The 23,734-nt window shown below is 40.5% G+C and overlaps 1 protein-coding gene across 3 annotated transcripts in view; it reads left to right on the top strand.

Moving 5' to 3' along the window:
- The window catches only part of slc25a12 (solute carrier family 25 member 12), a 50,350-nt gene that overhangs the window by 18,202 nt on the left and 8,414 nt on the right, over positions 1–23,734 (top strand). For all 3 annotated transcript variants that reach the window (XM_064327173.1, XM_064327172.1, XM_064327171.1), the window contains exons 4-11: positions 666–781; positions 2,430–2,569; positions 7,557–7,703; positions 8,180–8,318; positions 12,482–12,575; positions 16,147–16,231; positions 17,736–17,820; positions 22,711–22,869. In XM_064327173.1, coding sequence (XP_064183243.1) covers positions 666–781; positions 2,430–2,569; positions 7,557–7,703; positions 8,180–8,318; positions 12,482–12,575; positions 16,147–16,231; positions 17,736–17,820; positions 22,711–22,869 — 965 coding nt within the window. The remainder of the gene's footprint in view (positions 1–665; positions 782–2,429; positions 2,570–7,556; positions 7,704–8,179; positions 8,319–12,481; positions 12,576–16,146; positions 16,232–17,735; positions 17,821–22,710; positions 22,870–23,734) is intronic.

Genomic DNA, 23,734 nt, shown 5'->3' with positions numbered 1-23,734 from the left:
TTGCATTTATATTTTTGTTCAGTATAGATGAATTACCACAATATCCATCTGAATGTCTTTAATGTGGCCCTATTTGATTTTTGCCCCTTAGAATTACAATTGCCCCCTAACATTTTAGGTTTAGGAGCCATTGGCTCCTCAGTCAAAATTTTAGCCTGGAGCCCTGCATACTATATGGTACAGTATGTTAAGCTCTTTTTCTGTCTGTGTGTTTTAGCAGGTGATTAAAGTGAGTAAGATTATTGCCCCTTTTTGCAGTTCAATAGATAAGCCTTTTTTTCATGTAGTTTATGTAGTTATGTGGTATTGCATTTTCAGTTGTTTCTTTTAGGGGAGATGCATGTTATTTCAGCCTTTAAAAGTTGTTTAACATTTATTTAAAAGTTATGGCATTCCCAATGATTCAAAATATTTTGCATTTGAATCTGATTAAGACTGTGAGAATCTCCCACAGGAGCTGCATGACCTAAAATTCAGTATGATTAAATAAGCTATCAGTACCCTGAGTTTGATATTAATGTGAATATTCTATAACATTATTTCAAAGTAGTTTCTCATGGGTCCTTTAGTAGGTTTTTATGAAAGTTTGTTTTAATGGGGAAGTTCTGTATTTTAACAAATCTCTCTTCTCTCCACTTTTCTGTTTGCTTTTGGTTTCCAAACAGACTGATCTCATTCCAGGAGTTTCAGGCCTTTGAGTCCGTACTTTGTGTTCCGGATGCACTTTTTATAGTAGCCTTTCAGTTATTTGACAAGACCGGCACTGGGGACATCTCATTTGGTACGTAAAAACAAATGAAGCCAAAAACAGTAATGAAAATGCAAGTGGCTTATTATCAAATGCTATAGTGTATTGTTTAAACCCAAGTCAAATATGTGTCCTTAATAGTAATATCTCTGTTGTGACCACATTGTCGACTGAACCATGAATATAATTTGTACAAAAATATATGTTAAGGATCTTAATTCTGTAAATTATTCTATTAATAATTTAAGTCTGTCAATTAAAATGGATGATTCGATTTCTAGGGGGTTTTTATGTTTTGTTTTTTTAAAATACGGTTTCAGTTTCAGTGTATGTTTGATTGATCCAGACAGCTTTGTGTGTGAGGGGATATTTTAGATACTTGCTGAAGTTTTTGGTAACCTGCCGGCTTTACAATGGCTGCTGAAGAATTTGTGGGATTGTGGTCTAAAGCAAGAGAATATGCTTCAAGTAGCCTAACTCTAATAGCTTGTAGAGCAACATTATTCCTCCAGAGGAATTATGTGTATGTATTATGCGGTCTTCAAAAGATTGTGTTTAATCTTATTTTCAGTTTCTTATGGTGTAGGCAACCTGAGACCACTGTGCTCACAGAACGAAGCACCAGCTGATATAAAGAATGGACATGAAATTTTTTTTAATTTTTATAATTGAATAAACTCTATAAAATTAATTTGTTCATATGTATAGCCCATGGAAGCTGTACGAGCTGTTTTGGTGTGGAAGTTGAAGTGTATTCTTACTTAAAAAAGCCTCTGCAGCAGGCTGGTCATCAGAAACTGTATTTCCAACTGTATACACGCGCACGCACGCCTGTGTATAAAAACATGACCCCCTGCGGTGCACTTGGATGTCTTTTGAGACATAATTAATAATACATTTGTTGTCCACTTATTCTACTTCACGTTGTATTGCTGAAAATGGACTGATGGATTTTAATGCTTTCCCTGATAATCTTTTTACAACTGAATATACTGTGTGATTCCAGGAATATGGGTTTTACATGCAGTGTTATGGAGTAGTGTGGGGTCCTGTAGAGATGTTACGGAGTATGTACGATTGTGGTATTTGTCTGGGGGAGTGCCATGTGCGCACACGGGAAAGTGTGTTCAGGACTGGAAGTATTTAGGCTTGGGGGCCGTGACTGATGGGGGTGTGTGTCCAGATCTGGGAATGTGTGCACGGTGTGGGGGGGCCAGCGTCATTATCCCCTACTCTCCTACTCCCCTACCCCTCAGCTGAGGTTCTTGGGGTACTGCTCAGCTCAGCATTGTCTCCACTATTCTGGCTGAACAAACGAGAGAGTAGGGGATAATGACTCTAACATGTTCCACACAAGAAGTGGAGCTGTGAGCCCAACATGGGACAAAACCAGGGAGACGAGAGTTCACAAAAGAGCTGTGGCAATGCTGATTGTGCTGGATGCGACATAACAAAAGAGGCAGAAATTGCAGGCAGAAATTCAGAGAGAAAAGCTGAGATGGGCCTTTCAGCCAGATCTTTCCTCTTGCTGTGTGTATTGACTTGATTTGTTCTCACAATGGTTTGCTGAGAGATCAGAAGTTTTGTAAGAGACCCGCTGGTACACCATCGCTGAGACTTCAGCGCTGCTGTGCCGACACTCATTTCACTGGTCGCTACTCGCATCTCTTTCCCTTCACAGAAAATGTCAGAGACATCTTTAGCCAGACCACAGTCCACCACCACATCCCTTTCAACTGGGACTGCGAGTTCATCAGGCTGCACTTTGGCCATGACAGGAAGAAGCGCCTCAGTTACCTAGAATTCACTCAGTTCCTTCAGGTATGCACTGACTCATGGTTGCTATCCAACCCTTTTTTCCTCATCCATAACCACTGCTTATTGTTGTGCAAGAAAAATGTGTGTGCCTGCATGCGTACACAACATATATATATATATATACATATATATATATATATATATATATATATATATACAGTGGGCTCCAGAATTATTGGCACCCTTAATAAAAATGAAGAAAAAAGGCTGCGTATAATAAATGACACAGATAATAATCTATATGTTATGTTCAAACATGGGAAAACTATATACTTTTATTTCAATACTTTTACTCTCGTGCTTCAATGTTTTTTTATTAAGTAATCTATTTTTTCCTGAAAACCATAGGTGCCATAATTATTGGCACCCCTAATAATTATTGTAAAATCAAACAAAATGAAATTGGCAATACAATTTTACTTAATTTAGTTAATCTCAGTCTAAAGGAACTATATTGTGTCATTCCATCACTTCCAGTTTCACTAGAGAATAAAAATGAGGTAATAAGCATAGAAAATCTCTTTGTCATCCTTCAGCATGGGAAAAGCCAAATAACTCAATTCAGAAGACCGATGGTAGTTTACCATCACAATTCTGGTAATGGGTACAAAAAAAGACATAAACAGTTAAACATACCACTTAGCACTGTAAGGGCAATGATAAAAAGGTGTAAAACATATGGAATGGTTGCAAATTTGCCAGGAAGAGGAAGCAAGTGCATGGTGTCCCCACAGACAGTGAGGAAGTTGGTGAGAGAGGCTATTAATTACCCAAGGATCACTGTTTAAGCATTGCAGAGATTGGTTTGTTTCTTGCGGTCAATAAGTCTAAAAAAAACATAAAATGGCACCTCCATACCAACTAACTCTTTGGAAGGGTGGCACGAAGACAGCCCTTGCTGAGCACAATAAACAAAACCAAGAATCTGGAGCTTGCCAAACCTCATTGGAATTATGAATGGAAGAGAGTGCTATTGTCAGATGAGACCCAAATTTAACGTTTTGGCCATACACACCATCAACATGTTTGGCAGCAAAAGAGGAATGCATACAGGAGAAGCACCTCATGCCTACGGTCAAATATGGAGGTGGGTCATTGATATTTGTTGTCTCTGCTAAGAAGCTAGGACTTAGTCATAGGTAGATTGTCCAGCAGGACAAAAACCTGTGGTCTGAACTGAAGAGGGGGGGTCCATAAGTGCAAGCCTAAAGATATCAATGATTCTGAAAAGTTCAACATGGAGCAATGGTCAAAAATCCCTCCAAATATGTTCTCTAACCTTTTCACAAATTATAGGAAAAAACTCACGGCTGTCGTCTTTGCCAGGGGTGTTTTCCCAAAGTATTAAACCAGGGGTGCCAATAATTGTGGAACTTGTTTTTTTTTTATTTAAAAAATGTAAGACTTTGGTTGATTCCAATGAATCATTAATCAACCACACTAGTTTACACATGTTGGAAAATAGTTTATGTCAATAACTATTATTTTTTTAGTTTAGCATTTTTTTAAGCATTTTTTGTGCATGTTTATCAAGGGTGCCAATAATTCTGGAGCCCACTGTATATGTATATATATATATTAGGGCTGTCAAAGTTAACGCGATAATAACGTGTTAACGCAAATTCGTTTTAACGCCACTGATTTTTTTAACGCACGTTCTGTTATGATGAACGTTTGCCCAACCCTTATGCTGCGTTCAAGACAACTCGAAACTAGTGAAAAACGCGGTCCGATTTGTGGAAAAAAGCAACTGAACGGTTGTAGAACTCGGAATTATAGGTTGGATATTCGAGCGTCATTTCTGAGCTCCAAATTTGTGACGTCACAGTAAGATGAATGGCGGCATTTGTAGTTTGTGGTAAGATAGAAAAGTGGTGTATTTAGTAGAGCCTGACCGATGCCAAATTTTTGGGTCCGATGCCGATCCCAATTTTGGAGAGTCCTAGCCCACCGATTACCGATGTTTTGACCGATATTTTGTCAAAAAGTGCAACATTTTCAAATCAATTTGAAAAACTTATATTTTATTAAAGTTTCTATATTTAAGAACATTTAACTTATAAGCAAACAAATAAAAATAAAAATAAACACACAAAGAACTTTTTAGATAAAAAAAGTAAAAGATGATATTAAATTAAATATATATATTAACACCTTAAGTGTGTGAAATCACACCTTGCTTTTACTCCTTTCTTTTCCAGCCATCTATAAAAAATTAATTTAAAAAAATCAGTTTTCCAGTTTCAAACATGTATTTTTATGAATATTATTATTATTGTTGTTGTTGTTATTAATTTGTTATTATTTCTTAGTATCTATTCTCAGTACATTAATTATATTTTCTTACTCTCTGAGATCATGTAGTAGGAATAAAGTAAGACTATCTAGCGAGCTTCTCTGTCCATAAGAATTAGGTGTTGAAAATAACTACAATGCGCTCTGACGCGTGACTAGATGACACACTCGCTCGCAATAACGCATTACCTATTGACACAGCCTCATTATTTCTTATTATATATTCTCAGTAAGTTAAATTAATTATATTTTCTTATTTTATTTCTACTACATGATCTCAAAGAGTAAGACATTATCTAGCGGAGCTAAAGAGTGAATCAAGTGTAACGTTAAATTAAATTGACTGGATGAAATACGTGAAAAAAACTACAATGCGCTTTCGTGCAGGTTACCCGCGCTAACTGTTGGTTGATTCACTTCTCCAACAGCAATCCTCCTCTCATGTTATCACGACAAAGCTAGATAACATGGCTTAAAAAGTGTTTTATCTGCGTTTTTACTGTCTGGTTAGCTTGCTACGATGACGCGTGATTAGATGACACACTTGCTTGCAATCACGCGTTGGCTATTTACACAGCATCATATAGTAGCTAATATCATTATCTCAGATAAAAAAACAAATGTGTGATATATTCAATCACCATTTTATTTTGGTTGGTTATTTATTTGAGAATACAGCGATGTCCTCTGGAAATGTAGATCCTACACTGCTTATGTGCTCACTGCCACTTCATAAAGGCTTGCTAGCCAGCTATCTTGCTGAAGTGAACCAAATATGTTAGCTAGCTCTCTCGTTTGATAATGAGGATTGATAAACATAGTGGTCGTATAAACGCATTTAATTAAAAACTTTCACTAAATATACATACCTTTATTGCGGCAATCGAATCTGTGCAGACAAGTCTTGCAGTGGAGAATATTGGATGAGGCACGAGTGACAGACGTCTTATTAGAGAAGTAGCGCGTCAACTGCTGCAGTTCACACTTGTGTTAGAGCTCCCTCTACTGGATAATTCTAGCAAATAGCGATTACAACATTCAAACAGACAAGTATAGATATATAATCATTGTTTTTTTGTTTATTATACTTCTGTTATACTATAAAAAATCGAGGCACATCGGCGGCATAACTGCCGATCCCGATGTCGTCAAAAAAGTCAAATAATGGCCGATATATCGGTCGGGCTCTAGTATTTAGGCTTTTCATGCATTTTCATTTGGGTGTGTGATTATGTGATATGCGTTAGTATCGTTTATGTTTCCCATTCATTATAGCAATATGTGAAATTTAAAAGTTACAATATCCATCGTCAACTTTTTTCATTAGCCAGCTAAAGTTATTTTGCTCAGAAATAAATGCTGCAAATGATATAACGAAACACCTGACAGTGATACCGTATTTACATTTCAGTACTACTGCAGCCTAACTAGTTTCGCGGTTTCACTCTATTTACTCATTACTCCTTAACAATAAAATAAAGCAGTGTTTTCTGTGGGAATCCATGTTTTCCCGAGTAAAACAGCGTGAACACAGTTTTTCATTGTCTGGGCATATTGTCCAGAATAAGGGAGCTGCCCTGTCGTCCGACAACGTAAACAGGCTTGTCTGTTTAAGCAACTGTCTCGGTGCAAAGAAATAGAAGTATAGCCTAACTGTTGTATCCAAAGAAGTGGAAGTATAGCCTAACTGCAATATCCTAGTCTGAGTCCTAGTTCTGTATTATACTCTCTTTCCACTGTTTCCTGCTCACTTTATTTATCGTTTGTTTTATTTTGTATCATCCTGTTTTGATCCCACATAGTAGAAGGGGGTGTTTTTGTGAGCCTTTATTTTCCCCATGTGAGGTTGGACACAGTTACGTTGTGTGATTTGCTTTAGAAGTGCGAGGGATCCAGGGAATGATCTTTGAGTAATGGAAAATTTGGCTGACCAATGTACCTGTGTCTTTTGTTGTGATGTATTGAGGTCCATCGCTTTGTGTTAATGCTTAAAAAAACGGGATGTTTTAGTGAACCTTTATAAGTGTAAAGTTGGACACACTACATTGTGTGAGTACTCATATTACTAAGTAATGTTAAATTTAGCAGGTCAATATGCCCATCTGTTGTTGCCTGTTGGGCTTGAGTTTGTCATGTTATGATTTGAGCATATTTTGTTATGCTAAATGCAGTACCTTTGAGGGTTTCTGGACAATATTTGTCATTGTTTTGGGTTGTTAATTGATTTCCAATAATAAATCAACATACATTTGAATAAAGCAAGCATATTTGTCCACTCCCATGTTGATAAGAGTATTAACCACTTGGAAAATATCCCTTTAAGGTACATTTTGAACAGATAAAAAATGTGCGATTAGTTTGTGATTAATGGCGATTAACTATAGACAATCATACGATTAATCACGAGTAAATATTTTAATCGATTGACAATACTAATTTAAACCTAATTCTAGTGAACTTCTCAAACGCTAATGCCAAGGTCCCTTTACTTCAGCATGTGATGGATTGATCTGATCAAGATCAGTTGAGTTTAATCAACTAGTACCACCCAACCCCTCTGATCTGAATTACATTGTTGGCCCATCACAGAGCCACAACAATGAGCGGTGTAGTATTTGACTGGAGTTGCTCGGGCCCTGAAGCTTCCTTTCTCTGGAAGACCCTGAAATGTCTGGTCTGATTTCTTCCCCTAAAGGAACTGCAGCTGGAGCATGCCCGCCAAGCATTCATGCAGAAGGACAAAAGCAGGAGTGGTGCCATATCCGCTTTAGACTTCAGCGACATCATGGCCACCATCCGCCACCACATGTTGACCCCCTTTGTGGAGGAGAACCTGGTCTCCGTAAGTGGCCAACATAATTGCCGCTGCTGGCATGTGCTGACATAAGAGGCACGTGGTCAGTGTACTCCATGCCACCCTACACTCTTTGTCTTTGTTAATAAAATTTCTTGGTTTTGTGAATTTTCCCTTGTAATGTTTAGAGAATCAGCTAGCTAGCTCATAGAAAAGAATGTATACTACACTGAGTGCTAAAGCTGCTGAAAGGGGAAAATTATTTTCACCATTGATTGTCTATGTACTAGCTTAGATGGTCAGCTCAGTATTCCTAACATTGAAGGTTCAGTATTTGCCTTTGTTGAAGCCTGAAGTGGACTGTTGATGAAAGCATCATTGCTAGTCTGGCAACACAGGCAGTGCAGGAACCACCTTTTAGCAATCAGAGTGACCTAGAATAAGGGGACAGGAGTGCAGGAGATGACAACCTTGTTTTCATATAGAACTTGCAGAACTGTGTTGTCATTCTCCCGCCCTCTCAGGCTGCAGGGGGCAGCACCTCTCACATGGTCAGCTTCTCCTTCTTCAACGCCTTCAACTCCCTGCTCAACAACATGGAACTCATCCGCAAGATTTACAGCACCCTGGCAGGCTCACGCAAGGACACGCTTGTCACCAAAGGTACACCTACTCGCCCTCCCCGCACTGCCCTGCTCAGAGCCACTAGATAGACTAAAGACTGAAGAAACAGTCGTGGCAAATCCAAGGAGGCACCTTTGCTACATTTGCAAAAAAAAAGAAGAAAATTTTATTAAAAATAAAAACAATGATAAAAGAAGTTCATCTCTTGTATGTTTATGACAATAACATATAATTTGTTTTGTACTGTATATAATGTATGCCTTTTTCTCAGGACATGATTGAGCAACCACAGTGGTTCATTGTTATCCATAGGTGTACTCATAGATGTTCCAGGAAGAAAATATATATATATACATACACTCACCGGCCACTTCATTAGGTACTTGCTAGTACCGGGTGTGGTCTTCGGCTGCTGTAGCCCATCTGCTTCAAGTTTCGACGTGTTGTGCATTCAGAGATGCTCTTCTGCATATCTCGGTTGTAAGGAGTGGTTATTTGAGTTACTGTTGCCTTTCTATCAGCTCGAACCAGTCTGGCCATTCTCCTCTGACCTCTGCCATCAACAAGGCATTTTCGCCCAGAGAACTGCCACTCACTGGATATTTTCTCTTTTTTGGACCATTCTCTGTAAACCCTAGAGATGGTTGTGCGTGAAAATCCCAGCAGTTTCTGAAATACTCAAACCAGCCCGGCTGTCTGGCACCAACAAACATGCCACGTTCAAAGTCACTTATATCACCTTTCTTCCCCATTCTGATGCTTGGTTTGAACTTCAGCAGATCGTTTTTACCATGTCTACATGCCTATATATATATATATGTATACACACACACACAGACAGGTGACAAATTAAAGCAAAAACCTGAATAAATGACTGTAAGCTTAGGGTTGTAACTAGGTAGCTGTTTTGTAGGTGACTTAGTTAATGCACTTGTCTTAACTACTGCTTGTGCTTTTGCATAGACTGCGTTGCTGCTGTTCTCGTTTGTGTTACTGTTAATCAGTTTAACCTTCAGGGTCCAAGTTGAACTATGCGGTTGTTCCCTGCACTTGGAACGGTAATTCTCTCTAGGGTTTTTGACATACTTGTTCCTGGTTATGGTTATACACTTTGTTGTACGTCGCTCTGGATAAGAGCGTCTGCCAAATGCCTGTAATGTAATGTAATGTAAATGAGTGGAGAAACATAACCAACGTACATGCTTCCATACAGGGGTACTGCATGATACAATTAAGCATTTAACATCCAATCATTCTGTGTCATGTAGAAAAATGCTGAACAGGCCCTGCCGACCTCAATTTTGGATCAAGATGGCAAGAGGAAAAGATATAAGTGACTGAAAGAGGGTTCATTATTGGGGCACGGATAATGAACCTTTTTTCAAAGTCATCTTTTCCTCTTTCCTTCTTGATCCAAAATCGAGGTCAATTGACCTGTGGCAGTGAGCATTTAGCTTTGCTGTGTGATAATCCTCAAATGAAATAATATGCTTCGAAACCACTTAGAAGCCTTAATTCAGAGAAGTTACAACAGGCTTTTGGTCATTGGGAACCTGCTTGTGAGAGTGCTTTGGTGAGCTGGTATAGTCTAGTTAAGAACACAGCCTGTGTTCTCATCCATGGACGCCCCACCCCAACAAGTTAAGGTTGTCAAATCAATACTTTAGTTGAAATGTGTTGGTAAAAAACATTCCTGTTTCAGTTTGGAAATTTCATTTAAGCAAACAAATGGTGGGAGCGTGTCGGCGGGAAGATTTGTTGTTTGGAATTATGGTCACTGGCTTGGAGTTAGGCTATGCTTTGGAGGAGACGTGGCAACCTTCTTACCGCTGCCCGATGGGGTTATGTAACAAGCGAATTGTCAGGCGAAATTGAATAGTCCTAGGGTATTATTGACCACTAGATTGGGAGAAAAAACAGAAATAAAAAAGGAAACATTCTTGCCAATTTATGATGTTTCGAATTTGAGAATTCTGTATTTAGGGTATTTCATACCCAGATGTTTTCTCCTATTTCTCAATTTTATTATTTTATTCTTACATGTAGTCTTTGAAGGAATATGTAGAAAAAACAAGTTTAACTACAGTACCTTGTGTGTTAGATAGAGGAATAACCACTTTGGATGTCTTGGGTCATTAAAACTCATTTTTAACCACTCCACAGATTTCATGTTAGCAAACTATACTGTTGGCAAGTCAGTTAGGACATCTACTTTGTGCATGACACAAGTAATGTTTCCAACAATTGTTTACAGACAGATTATTTCACTTTTAATTTACTATATCACAATTCCAGTGGGTCAGAAGTTTACATACACTAAGTTGACTGCCTTTAAACAGCTTGGAAAATTCCAGAACATGATGTCATGGCTTTAGAAACTTCTGATAGGCTAATTGACATTATTTGGGTCAATTGGAGGTGTACCTGTGGATGTATTTTAAGGCCTACCTTAAAACTCAGTGCCTGTTTGCTTGACATCATGGGAAAATCAAAAGAAATCAGCCAAGACCTCAGAAAGAAAATTGTGGACCGCCACAAATCTGGTTCATCCTTGGGAGCAATTTCCAAACGCCTGAAGGTACCATGTTCGTCTGTACAAACAATAGTACGCAAGTATAAACACCATGGGACCACACAGCTGTCATACCGCTCAGGAAAGGGAAGCGTTCTGTCTCCTAGAGATGAACGTGCTTTGGTGCGAAAAGTGCAAATCAATTCCAGAAAACAGCAAAGGACCTTGTGAAGATGCTGGAGGGAACAGGTACAAAAGTATCTATATCCACAGTAAAACGAGTCCTATATCGATATAACCTGAAATAACCATAATGACCATTGTTATGTTTGGAAGAAAAAGGGTGAGGCTTGCAAGCCTAAGAACACCATCCCAACCGTGAAGCACGGGGGTGGCAGCATCATGTTGTAGGGGTGCTTTGCTGCAGGAGGGACTGGTGCACTTCATAAAATAGATGGCATCATGAGGAAGGACAATTGTGTGGATATTGAAGCAACATCACAAGACATCAGCCAGGAAGTTAAAGCTTGGTCGCAAATGGCTCTTCCAAATGGACAGTGACCCAAAGCATACTTCCAAAATTGTGGCAAAATGGCTTAAGGACAACAAAGTCAAGGTATTGGAGTGGCCATCACAAAGTACTGACCTCAATCCAATCGAAAATCGTGGGCAGAACTGAAAAAGCATGTGCGAGCAAGGAGGCCTACAAACCTGACTCAGTTACACCAGTTCTGTTAGGAGGAATGGGCGAAAATTCCAGAGACTTATTGTGAGAAGCTTGTGGAAGGCTACCCGAAACGTTGACCCAAGTTAAACAATTTAAAGGCAATGCTACCAAATACTAACAGAGTGTATGTAAACTTCTGACCCACTGGGAATGTGATGAAAGCTGAAATAAATAATTCTCTCTACTATTATTCTGACATTTCACATTCTTAAAATAAAGTTGTGATCCTAACTGACCTAAGGCAGGGAATGTTTACTAGGATTTAAATGTCAGGAAGTGTGATAAACTGAGTTTAAATGGATTTGGCTAAGGTGTATGTAAACTTTCGACTTCAACTGTATACCATAAAAAATGTACCTGAACCTTGATCACTTCTCTCTGATTGTTAGTGCAGTTGCAGCAGTTAGTATGCACCTTTTCCCCAGATATTTGTGATGAAGGCATGATCTGTGAATACACAATGCTTTATCACTCTTACAGGGAACTAATCTGGTCAGGCCTCAGGACCCATTCATACTTAAATTTGTTAATGCAAGCCTTAAAATATATAAGGTACAGCAATAGATTAGATTGTTGGCTGGACCGCAACAGCGGGGCCAGCCCTACAAATGCGAATATCAGTGACTGAGTGATGAAGTTACACCAGTGGTCGGCCGAATGACGTGTGTTATATCCAGCCATATACTAGGTTTTGACCTGGTCTTGTTTACAAATGATATGAATCACCTTCTTATTTATCATTTTAAGCTAGAACCTGCTCCAAATTCAAAGTATTACGCTCATGATTGTTTTGTAGCTGGACAAAATGCCCAAGCTAAAGTATCAATGGATGTTTTTCATAAATTTTCTATAAATTTGCAACACTGAAATATTGATTACCTCCAGCAAGTATGCTCTTCGATTCATAAAGCTTAATAATAAAAATAATAAATCATGTGACTGTCTTCCCTTTTATTGAAACAGAGGAGTTTGTCCACGCTGCAAACAAGTTTGGCCAGATCACTCCTATGGAAATCGACATCCTGTACCAGCTGTCCAGTCTGCACACTCACTCTGGGTAAAGTCTCATGCACAACTATCCATTATGCACTTTATGTGTATTTAATAAATGCAATCTTCATATCTTTGAGGACCTCCTAGTTTTTAAAAGGCAAAGTTTTAAGAGGCAAAATGCAAGGCTTCAGTGGAAAAGGGGAAAATGAATAATGTTCTGTAGTTTCTTTATTGTGATTTCTTTTTATTGGTTTCTAAATTATTATTATTATGATTTTAATACCTTTCCTGGCCCTCACGGCCATGTCTCCCAGCAGCTTGTTGCATGTTTCTTATTTCTGTATCAACCAAAACCAAACGGATACTATTAGTTTTGTGTCCACAAGACACTTCAAGATTTATGGGTCTAACACAAACATGAAGCAAAATTTGTTATAATTTGGTAGGTTAAACAGCTACAACAGTTGAACTATATGAAATCCCACTCTGCTCCATCATTCCATGTCCTCTTCCTCACTCTGCTCTAAAGTGGCTCATTGCTCCAAGCAAAATGGGGTGTTGCTTAGCTTTTTCTTTTTTACATGATGGATTAAATTATGTCTCTTGTAGACGTACACTAACAATAAAGCTAATCATTGAATTGTAGGAATGCTGCCGTGTCTTAATAAATTCATTTTTGTTGTTATTTTGTGTCTAGCCCTTTAACCACCTCGTGCAGTGCCTCTAGTGGTCAGTACGCCGGTGTGCCTAGGTTGCTCAATTCAGACATACTGTGCTTCTGCAACCAAATTAGAAAAACAACACCAACACTGTATTCTGGCTTTATTAGTAGATGATTCAGGACAACTATGGCGAAGACGGAGTTTCTAAGCACCACCATTATCACGCTGGTCATCTTTTTACAAAACCCCCATCGCATGACACACTGGACAATAGTGTCTACCTGGGCATACATGAAGGCATTCTTTTACCAATAAAAATTTGTATTCTGTTGTAGCAACAAGATAAAGCCAAAAATAGCCGTAGGTATGCCAGTACAGCTGTGAACAACGCTGCTCACTGAACTGAAATAAACGAGGAATTTTTCAAAAAATTATACCATGTCATTCTACTGTAAATATCTGCGACTAAATATGGAATAAGTATACAACCTTACCACTGGTTTTACGCGTAGAGATGTCCCTTTCGAGACTGTGGTCATACAACACAATACCACATATTTTGTTTACAGTGTTGCCGCCATTTGTAGTACAATCTGGCTTGATCAACAATTAATCGATCCAATAGGGGACAGAATAAGCTTTCTAACAATGTATAATATGTCTAATTTTACTTTTGAAATAGCGTTTTATAGCTCAGTGTAACTGAAAGTTTTGTCTCATTATAGCTGCATTACGCATTCAGTCTGTGGTAGCAGTAAAAGACTCTGCACCTGGCGAAACCTGGCTTTCATCATTTCTTGGAAAATATTATTATTCTTGCTAAATGGATAATGCACTGGGGTATCATTATCAGCTTTGCTAGCTTGCTACTGGCTTGTTCAGCTGAATACATCACTGCGTAGCTACCCTTACGTAACTGAAACAGTAGGCTACTTTCTTTAGCTGATGAGCAAGCGAGCCCTTGCAAAGAAAATGACCAAATTGGAGGTGGCTCTCCTTTGCCAATTCTGGAATTGTGTGCTGCAGAGGTTTGAGACAATAATGTTGCAACGCAGAGAGACCAGTTTGATAGGTTTGAAACTGCACAGCACTTCGTATGTCTCCTGCTGTGTCCAAGACATATAAAAACGAGACTCAGGGAAAGTGCATGCGTAAAATACATGCCGATGAAACGCCTGAGTCCGAGTTATCAAAAGTGCCGAAGTGTGGACGTATTTAATGTCATTAATGACAGGCTATTAGCAGAACTCGAACGAAGATACACATCCTAAAAGGATGTGAGTGAGTGCGTTTATTTCTTGAATAACATCCAAATATATTCTGCACAAGAGCTTCGCTCAGCAGCTATGAAATTACAAGAAAATACTCCAGTGATTTGCACGATGATTTGCTGACGAGATTGTGCATTTTAAAAGCTTTTGCGAAAACGAGATAAAAACGCAATCGAGGGAGTTTCTTCAACTAATTCGTAAAAGCAACTTGCAAACTATATTTCCAAATATCGACACAGCGCTGCAAATATATCTCACATTGCCCATCACCAATGCATCAGGAGAGCGCTCTTTTTAAAAATTATCACTGATCAAGAATCGTTTACGGTCAACAATGGGACAGAATAGATAATGCCACCTCACTCGCATGTCCATTGAGTCTGACATAGAGCACTAGATTTCACAGAAATGCTAAAAGATTTGTCTTTACGCAAAGCCAGGAAGAAGACCTTTTAGTGATCTACACTCTCTCTAGACTACAATAGTTACACACACATACACTTTTTTGGCCTATTTACCTAAGTTATTTTTTGTACTGATAGTATTTGGACTGATTGCACTGTTTCTCTGATCTGGTTATTAAAAATTTGTGTAGTTATCATGGAATAGCCTAGGCTATTCCATGATAACTACACATGTGGTTTCCTGTACATTTAGCCTTAATGTTGTCCTTGTCTCAGGGTAGAAATAATTTGTTTCAACAAAAATTGTTTACTAATTAATCATACCTACTCATCTTTCTTAATATTGTTGTCTTTTCAACTCAGATTAAAGGTACAGTCTTCGATTCTAGCAAACGGTTGTTGATAATTGAGCTCAACAGCCAATCAAATTACACCCCTCCCTTTGGTGCTGCGGAAGCAACGTCTTGATTGACTGGAATAGTGTATGGCTCGGTCCAAGCCACTTTGTTTGTTTTCCATTTAAAAAGCCAAGACCTGAGAGAGCCTGAAAATATTGCATGATACTTTTGAGGGGGCCCTTTGATTAGGCGTAGCCCCAGGGCCCTTTGTGTTCTTAATCCAGCCCTGCTTAGGTTAGAACTGTTATACTTTTGAAACTTAGGAAAAAGCGAGTGGCCTATTGGGCCAACTGTTGCCTAACCAAAAGTTGAAAGTAATCAGGGTGGCTATTTTTTATGCATGTTTTTTTATCTTTGTTTTCTGCATTCAGCCAAAGATTTTACCAGATTTTATAAGATAATTTACTCTCATGGTGTGGTATAAGTGGGCTATTTATGCATAGTTATCCTTCCCATTCAATGACAAGAGTTTAAACACAGCTGAAGTTGAACATACACTTTTCAGACCTTCTGTAAAAGGCTTTTCACCCAATTAGATAACTATCTTTGGATGTTTGCGTGATTCCCTGAATGCACGCAATGCTGCCAGAGCTGACTGCGTCAATTGAGTGGCACTGGAGTGATATCGTAGCGGCCACTCATGCCGATGCTCCACAATTCTGGAAACCCACTCCTCACTCCATTCAAGTTACAGTTACTCACTCTCAGTTGCGCAGGCCAGGCACAAACGCAGCGGTTGTTTTTAATCTGGTTGAGTTTTGGCACAAGCTTGTTTGCATGTGGCATTGGTGCGGGCTTTCTTTATCTGCTGCGTCTGCATTGCACACTTTAAACCAGGCATCGGCAGCAAGGCATGCTAGGATTGGGTAATCTTCACTGACAATCAGCTCTCCCCTGCAGGCGGCTGAACCTGGCAGACATCGAAAGGATAGCCCCGCTGGAGGAAGGAGCTCTGCCCCACCACTTGGCCGAGGTCCAGAGGCAGGTAGGAGACCGAACTCTTACGGTGCCTGAAGCAGGCCATGGAGAAAGCAAACTGGCAGGAGTCAGCCTGGTGTACTAGTAGGAGCACTGGACCTCTGGAGGATTAAGATAACGTTTCCCATGTGAGATATTGTCTTTTTACTCTTGGACGAAGTTGATGACAATTGCTGCTTTTAGCAACACTCCAGCTGTAGAAATCCTTTTCTGTGAAATAACAGTGCTGCAAATCACATTCTTCAAGCCCAGGTCTTTTAAGAGAATAATGAATATGGAGCCTCTACCCTTGAGCAACATGATACCTGCCAAAGAGAGAACTGGAAAGGCTCTTATCTGAGTTAGTGTCTTACACAGGCCCAGTCTTAGAGAGGCCTGAGCAGTGCTAAAGTTTGGTTGTAAACTTATTAAAGTTAATAAAATTAAAGCTCTATTGCAGATTTTAAAAAGCAAGGGCACTATAAGATGTGACTGCTTGTTAATGTGAGTTTCTAATGAGTTAAAAACTTGTATGCATGCAAAATCACAAATTGGAAGCATTGAGATGCTCTTCTCTTTTGTCCTTAAATGTGTAATACGAAAACGAATTAAATTAGAAATTCTCCAGATTACTTTTCTGTAATAAGTATTTAAATGCTCCTTGTGCTAAAAGGCTGTTGCTTTGATTTCAATAAAGACATGCACAACTGCACAGATGAAAGCCACTAATGGAAGGTGTGTGTGTTCCCGAGTTCAAGGTAAAAAATCAGTCAGTGCCCTGGGTGTGGGATAATGGGCATTTTGTAAATACTCTGGCTGAAAAAGTACCTGTGTCCCTGGTAGACATGGCCAAAGCCTGGGCCTCTCACTCAGTCATCCAGCATAGAGGGGAAGACCACATTGGCATTTGCCAGTGGAAGGGGAAGTTGGTAACTATTTAAGCGCTTTGATCAGGGTGTACGCTCATCAGTGAAACCAGCTGTGCAGGCAGACATTTGTCGGCTCATGAGGCAGGTTCAGCTGCCTCGAGGGTGAGGGAAAAGCACTCTTGCATTGGCCCGGTGTAATAACTTGAGTAGATTTTTATCTCAGAAGACAGTCATGGGATTGTTCTTTCAACTTGTTTTCTGCATTGAACCAAACACCAGAGGAGGAAAGATGACATCGCTATTTCTTGAAACAGGAAAAGCAAAATTGTCTGTCACTGTAGAGACCAGCCACTGGCTCTAGAGAAAAACCTTCTCTCTTCCCCATTTTGGGAATATCATGGCCATCACTGAATTGGTCCTCTGAAGTATGGGTATGTCAGAAACACAGCACTTTTCTAAGATAAAGTATAATACTACAGAATGGCTACGTTCCAAAGCCTCCCCCCACCGCTTTTTGCTGACGGATCCTCCCTCCCTCCTGTCTGCACCATATCTGTTACACTGCAGTTTTCTATAAGTGGATTCATACGTCCTGTTCTGATCCCCTGTCTCCGGATTCATTAAGCGGTGGCGTTTTTCTTCTCTTTCCTCCTGTCCCCACAGCATGCGTATGGGGAGACGGGCCGACCAGTCTGGCTCCAGGCAGCAGAGTCTGCTTACAGGTTCACTCTGGGCTCCATCGCCGGAGGTGAGTGACATGTCTGCACGGCATGCCACATCGTGGGCCAGGTCAGGGTAACATGAGCCCAGCAGAGGGGTGCATGGCGGCCCCAGGGCTGCCCATTGTGCATCTGGGAGAACAGGCCTTTTTATCCCCGCTTCTGATCCCGGAGTCCCACACTGTCGCCAAAGAGATGGAGGCTCCAGGCTGTCTTGTGGGTATGTGGAGGGGTGGGAGGGGAAGGAGCTCCGAAATGACTTGTCTTCCGGAACTACACTATAATTACCCTGGATGGAACTGACACTGAGAGAGCGGGTGAGGGGGCCTAGGGGGTGACAAGTGTTATCCTGTGACATAACTGCTACTGGGACGTATGCATATTTGCTGCCCTGATTATTTGTCTGTTTCAAAGTTACTTTTTATTCCACAATTTGGAATGCTGAATCGTATGTGTTGGTGCAACCCTTTTATTGCTACCTCCCCTGCCTTTTTGGAACACACACACACACACACACTAGTATGTCCTGTGCAGCTTCTTCAGCCACCTGCAGCCTCTGGTAAGCCTACAGCCCTCTAGCTAAGCTGGTCAGCATAACGTTAGTTGGAATGAGAGCTGGTTAGAATAGGGATAGTCAGAATGAGAGCTGGTTAGAATAGGGATAGTCAGAATGAGAGCTGGTTAGAATAGGGGTAGTTAGAATGAGAGCTGGTTAGAATAGGGGTAGTCAGAATGAGAGCTGGTTAGAATAGGGGTAGTCAGAATGAGAGCTGGTTAGAATAGGGATAGTCAGAATGAGAGCTGGTTAGAATAGGGATAGTCAGAATGAGAGCTGGTTAGAATAGGGATCGTCAGAATGAGAGCTGTTTATTAGAATAGGGGTAGTCAGAATGAGAGCTGTTTATTAGAATAGGGGTAGTCAGAATGAGAGCTGGTTAGAATAGGGATAGTCAGAATGAGAGCTGGTTAGAATAGGGGTAGTCAGAATGAGATCTGGTTAGAATAGGGGTAGTCAGAATGAGAGCTGGTTAGAATAGGGGTAGTCAGAATGAGAGCTGTTTATTAGAATAGGGGTAGTCAGAATGAGAGCTGGTTAGAATAGGGGTAGTCAGAATGGGAGCTGGTTAGAATAGGGGTAGTCAGAATGAGATCTGGTTAGAATAGGGGTAGTCAGAATGAGAGCTGTTTATTAGAATAGGGGTAGTCAGAATGAGAGCTGGTTAGAATAGGGGTAGTCTGAATGAGAGCTAGTTAGAATAGGAATAGTCAGAATGAGAGCTGGTTATTAGAATAGGGATAGTCAGAATGAAAGCTGGTTATTAGAATAGGGATAGTCACAATGAGGGCTGGTTAGAATAGGGATAGTCAGAATGAGAGCTGGTAAGAATAGGGGTAGTCAGAATGAGAGCTGGTTAGAATAGGGGTAGTCAGAATGAGATCTGGTTAGAATAGGGGTAGTCAGAATGAGAGCTGGTTAGAATAGGGGTAGTTAGAATGAAAGCTGGTTATTAGAATAGGGATAGTCAGAATGAGAGCTGTTTATTAGAATAGGGGTAGTCAGAATGAGAGCTGGTTAGAATAGGGGTAGTCTGAATGAGAGCTAGTTAGAATAGGAATAGTCAGAATGAGAGCTGGTTATTAGAATAGGGATAGTCAGAATGAAAGCTGGTTATTAGAATAGGGATAGTCACAATGAGGGCTGGTTAGAATAGGGATAGTCAGAATGAGAGCTGGTAAGATGAGGGTAGTCCGAATGAGAGCTGGTTAGAATAGGGGTAGTCAGAATGAGATCTGGTTAGAATAGGGGTAGTCAGAATGAGAGCTGGTTAGAATAGGGGTAGTTAGAATGAAAGCTGGTTATTAGAATAGGGATAGTCAGAATGAGAGCTGGTTAGAATAGGGGTAGTCAGAATGAGAGCTGGTGAGAATAGGGGTAGTCAGAATGAGAGCTGGTTAGAATAGGGATAGTCAGAATGAGAGCTGGTTATAATAGGGATAGTCAGAATGCAAGCTGGTTAGAATAGGGGTAGTCAGAATGAGAGCTGGTTAGAATAGGGGTAGTCAGAATGAGAGCTGGTTAGAATAGGGATAGTCAGAATGAGAGCTGGTTAGAATAGGGATAGTCAGAATGAGAGCTGGTTAGAATAGGGATAGTCAGAATGAGAGCTGGTCAGAATAGGGATAGTCAGAATGAGAGCTGGTTAGTATAGGGGTAGTCAGAATGAGAGCTGGTTAGAATAGGAATAGTCAGAATGAGAGCTGGTTATTAGAATAGGGATAGTCAGAATGAAAGCTGGTTATTAGAATAGGGATAGTCACAATGCGGGCTGGTTAGAATAGGGATAGTCAGAATGAGAGCTGGTAAGAATAGGGGTAGTCAGAATGAGAGCTGGTTAGAATAGGGGTAGTCAGAATGAGATCTGGTTAGAATAGGGGTAGTCAGAATGAGATCTGGTTAGAATAGGGATAGTCTGGATAAGAGCTGGTTAGAATAGGGGTAGTTAGAATGAAAGCTGGTTATTAGAATAGGGATAGTCAGAATGAGAGCTGGTGAGAATAGGGGTAGTCAGAATGAGAGCTGGTTATTAGAATAGGGATAGTCAGAATGAGAGCTGGTGAGAATAGGGATAGTCAGAATGAGATCTGGTTTGAATAGGGATCGTCAGAATGAGAGCTGGTTAGAACGGGATGGTCAGAATAAGAGCAGGTTAGAATAGGGAGGGGTAGTCAGAATGAGAGCTGGTTAGAATAGGGAGGGGTAGTCAGAATGAGAGCTGGTTAGAATAGGGGTAGTCCGAATGAGAGCTAGTTAGTATAGGGGTAGTCAGAATGAGAGCTGGTTTGAATAGGAATAGTCAGAATGAGAGCTGGTTATTAGAATAGGGATAGTCAGAATAAGAGCTGGTTAGAATAGGGATCGTCAGAATGAGAGCAGGTTAGAATAGGGAGGGGTAGTCAGAATGTGAGCTGGTTAGAATAGGGGTAGTCAGAATGAGAGCTGGTTAGAATAGGGATAGTCAGAATGAGAGCTGGTTAGAATAGGGATAGTCAAAATGAGGGCTGGTTAGAATAGGGGTAGTCAGAATGAGATCTGGTTAGAATAGGGATAGTCAGAATGAGATCTGGTTAGAATAGGGATAGTCAGAATGAGAGCTGTTTATTAGAATAGGGGTAGTCAGAATGAGAGCTGGTTAGAATAGGGGTAGTCAGAATGAGAGCTGGTTATTAGAATAGGGGTAGTCAGAATGAGAGCTAGTTATTAGAATAGGGATAGTCAGAATGAGAGCTGGTTAGAATAGGGGTAGTCAGAACGAGAGCTGGTTAGAATAGGGGTAGTCAGAATGAGAGCTGGTTAGAATAGGGATAGTCAGAATGAGAGCTGGTTAGAATAGGGATAGTCAGAATGAGAGCTGGTTAGGATAGGGGTAGTCAGAATGAGAGCTGGTTAGAATAGGGGTAGTTAGAATGAGAGCTGGTTAGAATAGGGGTAGTCAGAATGAGAGCTGGTTAGAATAGGGAGGGGTAGTCAGAATGAGAGCTGGTTAGAATAGGGGTAGTCCGAATGAGAGCTAGTTAGTATAGGGGTAGTCAGAATGAGAGCTGGTTTGAATAGGAATAGTCAGAATGAGAGCTGGTTATTAGAATAGGGATAGTCAGAATGAGAGCTGTTTATTAGAATAGGGGTAGTCAGAATGAGAGCTGGTTAGAATAGGGATAGTCAGAATGAGAGCTGGTTAGAATAGGGGTAGTCAGAATGAGATCTGGTTAGAATAGGGGTAGTCAGAATGAGATCTGGTTAGTATAGGGGTAGTCAGAATGAGAGCTGGTTAGAATGGGGTAGTCAGAATGAGAGATGGTTAGAATAGGGGTAGTCAGAATGAGAGCTGGTTAGAACGGGTAGTCAGAATGAGAGCTGGTTAGAATAGGGGTAGTCAGAATGAGAGCTGGTTAGAATAGGGATAGTCAGAATGAGAGCTGTTTATTAGAATAGGGGTAGTCAGAATGAGCTGGTTAGAAGAGGGGTAGTCAGAATGAGAGCTGGTTAGAATAGGGATAGTCAGAATGAGAGCTGGTTAGAATAGGGGTAGTCAGAATGAGATCTGGTTAGAATAGGGGTAGTCAGAATGAGATCTGGTTAGTATAGGGGTAGTCAGAATGAGAGCTGGTTAGAATAGGGGTAGTCAGAATGAGAGCTGGTTAGAATAGGGATAATTAGGAAAAGAGTTAGCTATGTTGTATTACACTAATAGATCAGTAGATGGTCCAGAAAGGCCTTCACAGTGCTTTTTGGGCACTACCATCTTACTCAGGTAGTCCGGATAGTCCTGATATTTCTTGTGTTTGCAATCTAGGGTTGCATTTCTGCAACATTTTTTGCTTCTTAGAAACATTTAACTTCATTTTCCAGTCGTATCGGTGGCCTTTGAGGGAGGCGAATGCTTTTACATTATCGAGGGAGTTACTTTGATGTTTGAAGTGTTTTTGATGCAAGCCTATATTGATGATGAGATGGGTCTCTGCCTCTATTCTGAGGAATGGAGAACGAGAGCTGTCTGCCAGCTTTACAGGTAGTCATCGGGGAGTCTTTGATGTCAGACGAGTAGTGACGCGCCTCTCTGACAGAGAGCTGTTTACAGCCGCCCTGCCGATAAGTTGTTTGCCTGCTCATCTTTGGCATTTTCCACAGAAGATGAGAGTCACAGCTCCATCTGACACTGACAATCGTTCTCCTCACTGTTTAGTTATTGTGCTGGGGTACAGGGGAAAGTACGGCCACTATTAAAAGTTATGTGTGCTGGCAGATGTTCTGCATGCACTTGTGTAGGTGAATAAAGGGAATGTGGCCTTCAGGAGTGTGCTTACCCTGAGAGGGGCAGAGAGGGAGAACTTGTGTTGTGTTTAACGCTTGTGCTCGGCAGCCACGGGAGCGACTGCGGTGTACCCCATTGACCTGGTGAAGACCCGCATGCAGAATCAACGCTCCACCGGCTCCTTCGTGGGTGAGCTCATGTACAAGAACAGCTTTGACTGTGCCAAGAAGGTGTTGAGATACGAGGGCTTCTTCGGCTTTTATAGAGGTAAGTCTTCATCCTGGGATGTTTGTAGGTCCGCCCATAACACGGGCGACTTCTGCTGCACTGCACAAGGGAACCTTTGTGGAGTTGTATTGTAAAATGGCAGACTTCCACAGAGACCTTTCTGAAACTTTATGGTGGCATGGTAGGCTTCTATGGATTCATATGGTAATGTGGTAGCCCCCCGTGGATTAATACGGAAACATGTGGTAGGCCCCTGTGGATTAATACAGTAAAACATGGTAGGCCCCTGTGGATTAATACAGTAAAATGTGGTAGGCCCCTGTGGATTAATACAGTAAAATATGGTAGGCCCATGTGGATTAATACAGTAATATATTGTAGGCCCCTGTGGATTAATACAGTAAAACATGGTAGGCCCATGTGGATTAATACAGTAAAATATGGTAGGCCCCTGTGGATTAATACAGTAAAACATGGTAGTCCCATGTGGATTAATACAGTAAAATATGGTAGGCCCTGTGGAATAATACATTAAAATATGGTTGCCCCATGTGGATTAATACAGTAAAATATGGTAGGCCCCTGTGGATTAGTACAGTAATATATGGTAGGCCCCTGTGGATTAATACAGTGAAATATCCTAGGCCCATGTGGATTAATACAGTAATATATGGTAGGCCCCTGTGGATTAATACAGTAAAACATGGTTGGCCCCTGTGGGTACAGTAACACATGATAGGCCTCTGGAATCATACGGAAACATGTTGGGCCCCTGTAGAATTGTACAGTAACATGGTTGGTTTCTGTGGAACCAGATGGTACCTCCATCTGTAGAACAATTTCTGTATTCTTTTCAGATACACTCGAAATGTATTATAGAAACTAATATGGTGAATAAACTTTA

The sequence above is a fragment of the Anguilla rostrata genome, chromosome 3 (genome assembly GCF_018555375.3).
Source record: "Anguilla rostrata isolate EN2019 chromosome 3, ASM1855537v3, whole genome shotgun sequence".
NCBI classification, from domain to species: Eukaryota; Metazoa; Chordata; class Actinopteri; order Anguilliformes; family Anguillidae; genus Anguilla; species Anguilla rostrata.
The sequence above is the reverse complement of the archived record's forward strand: the minus strand, read 5'-3'. Positions and strand labels throughout refer to the sequence as shown.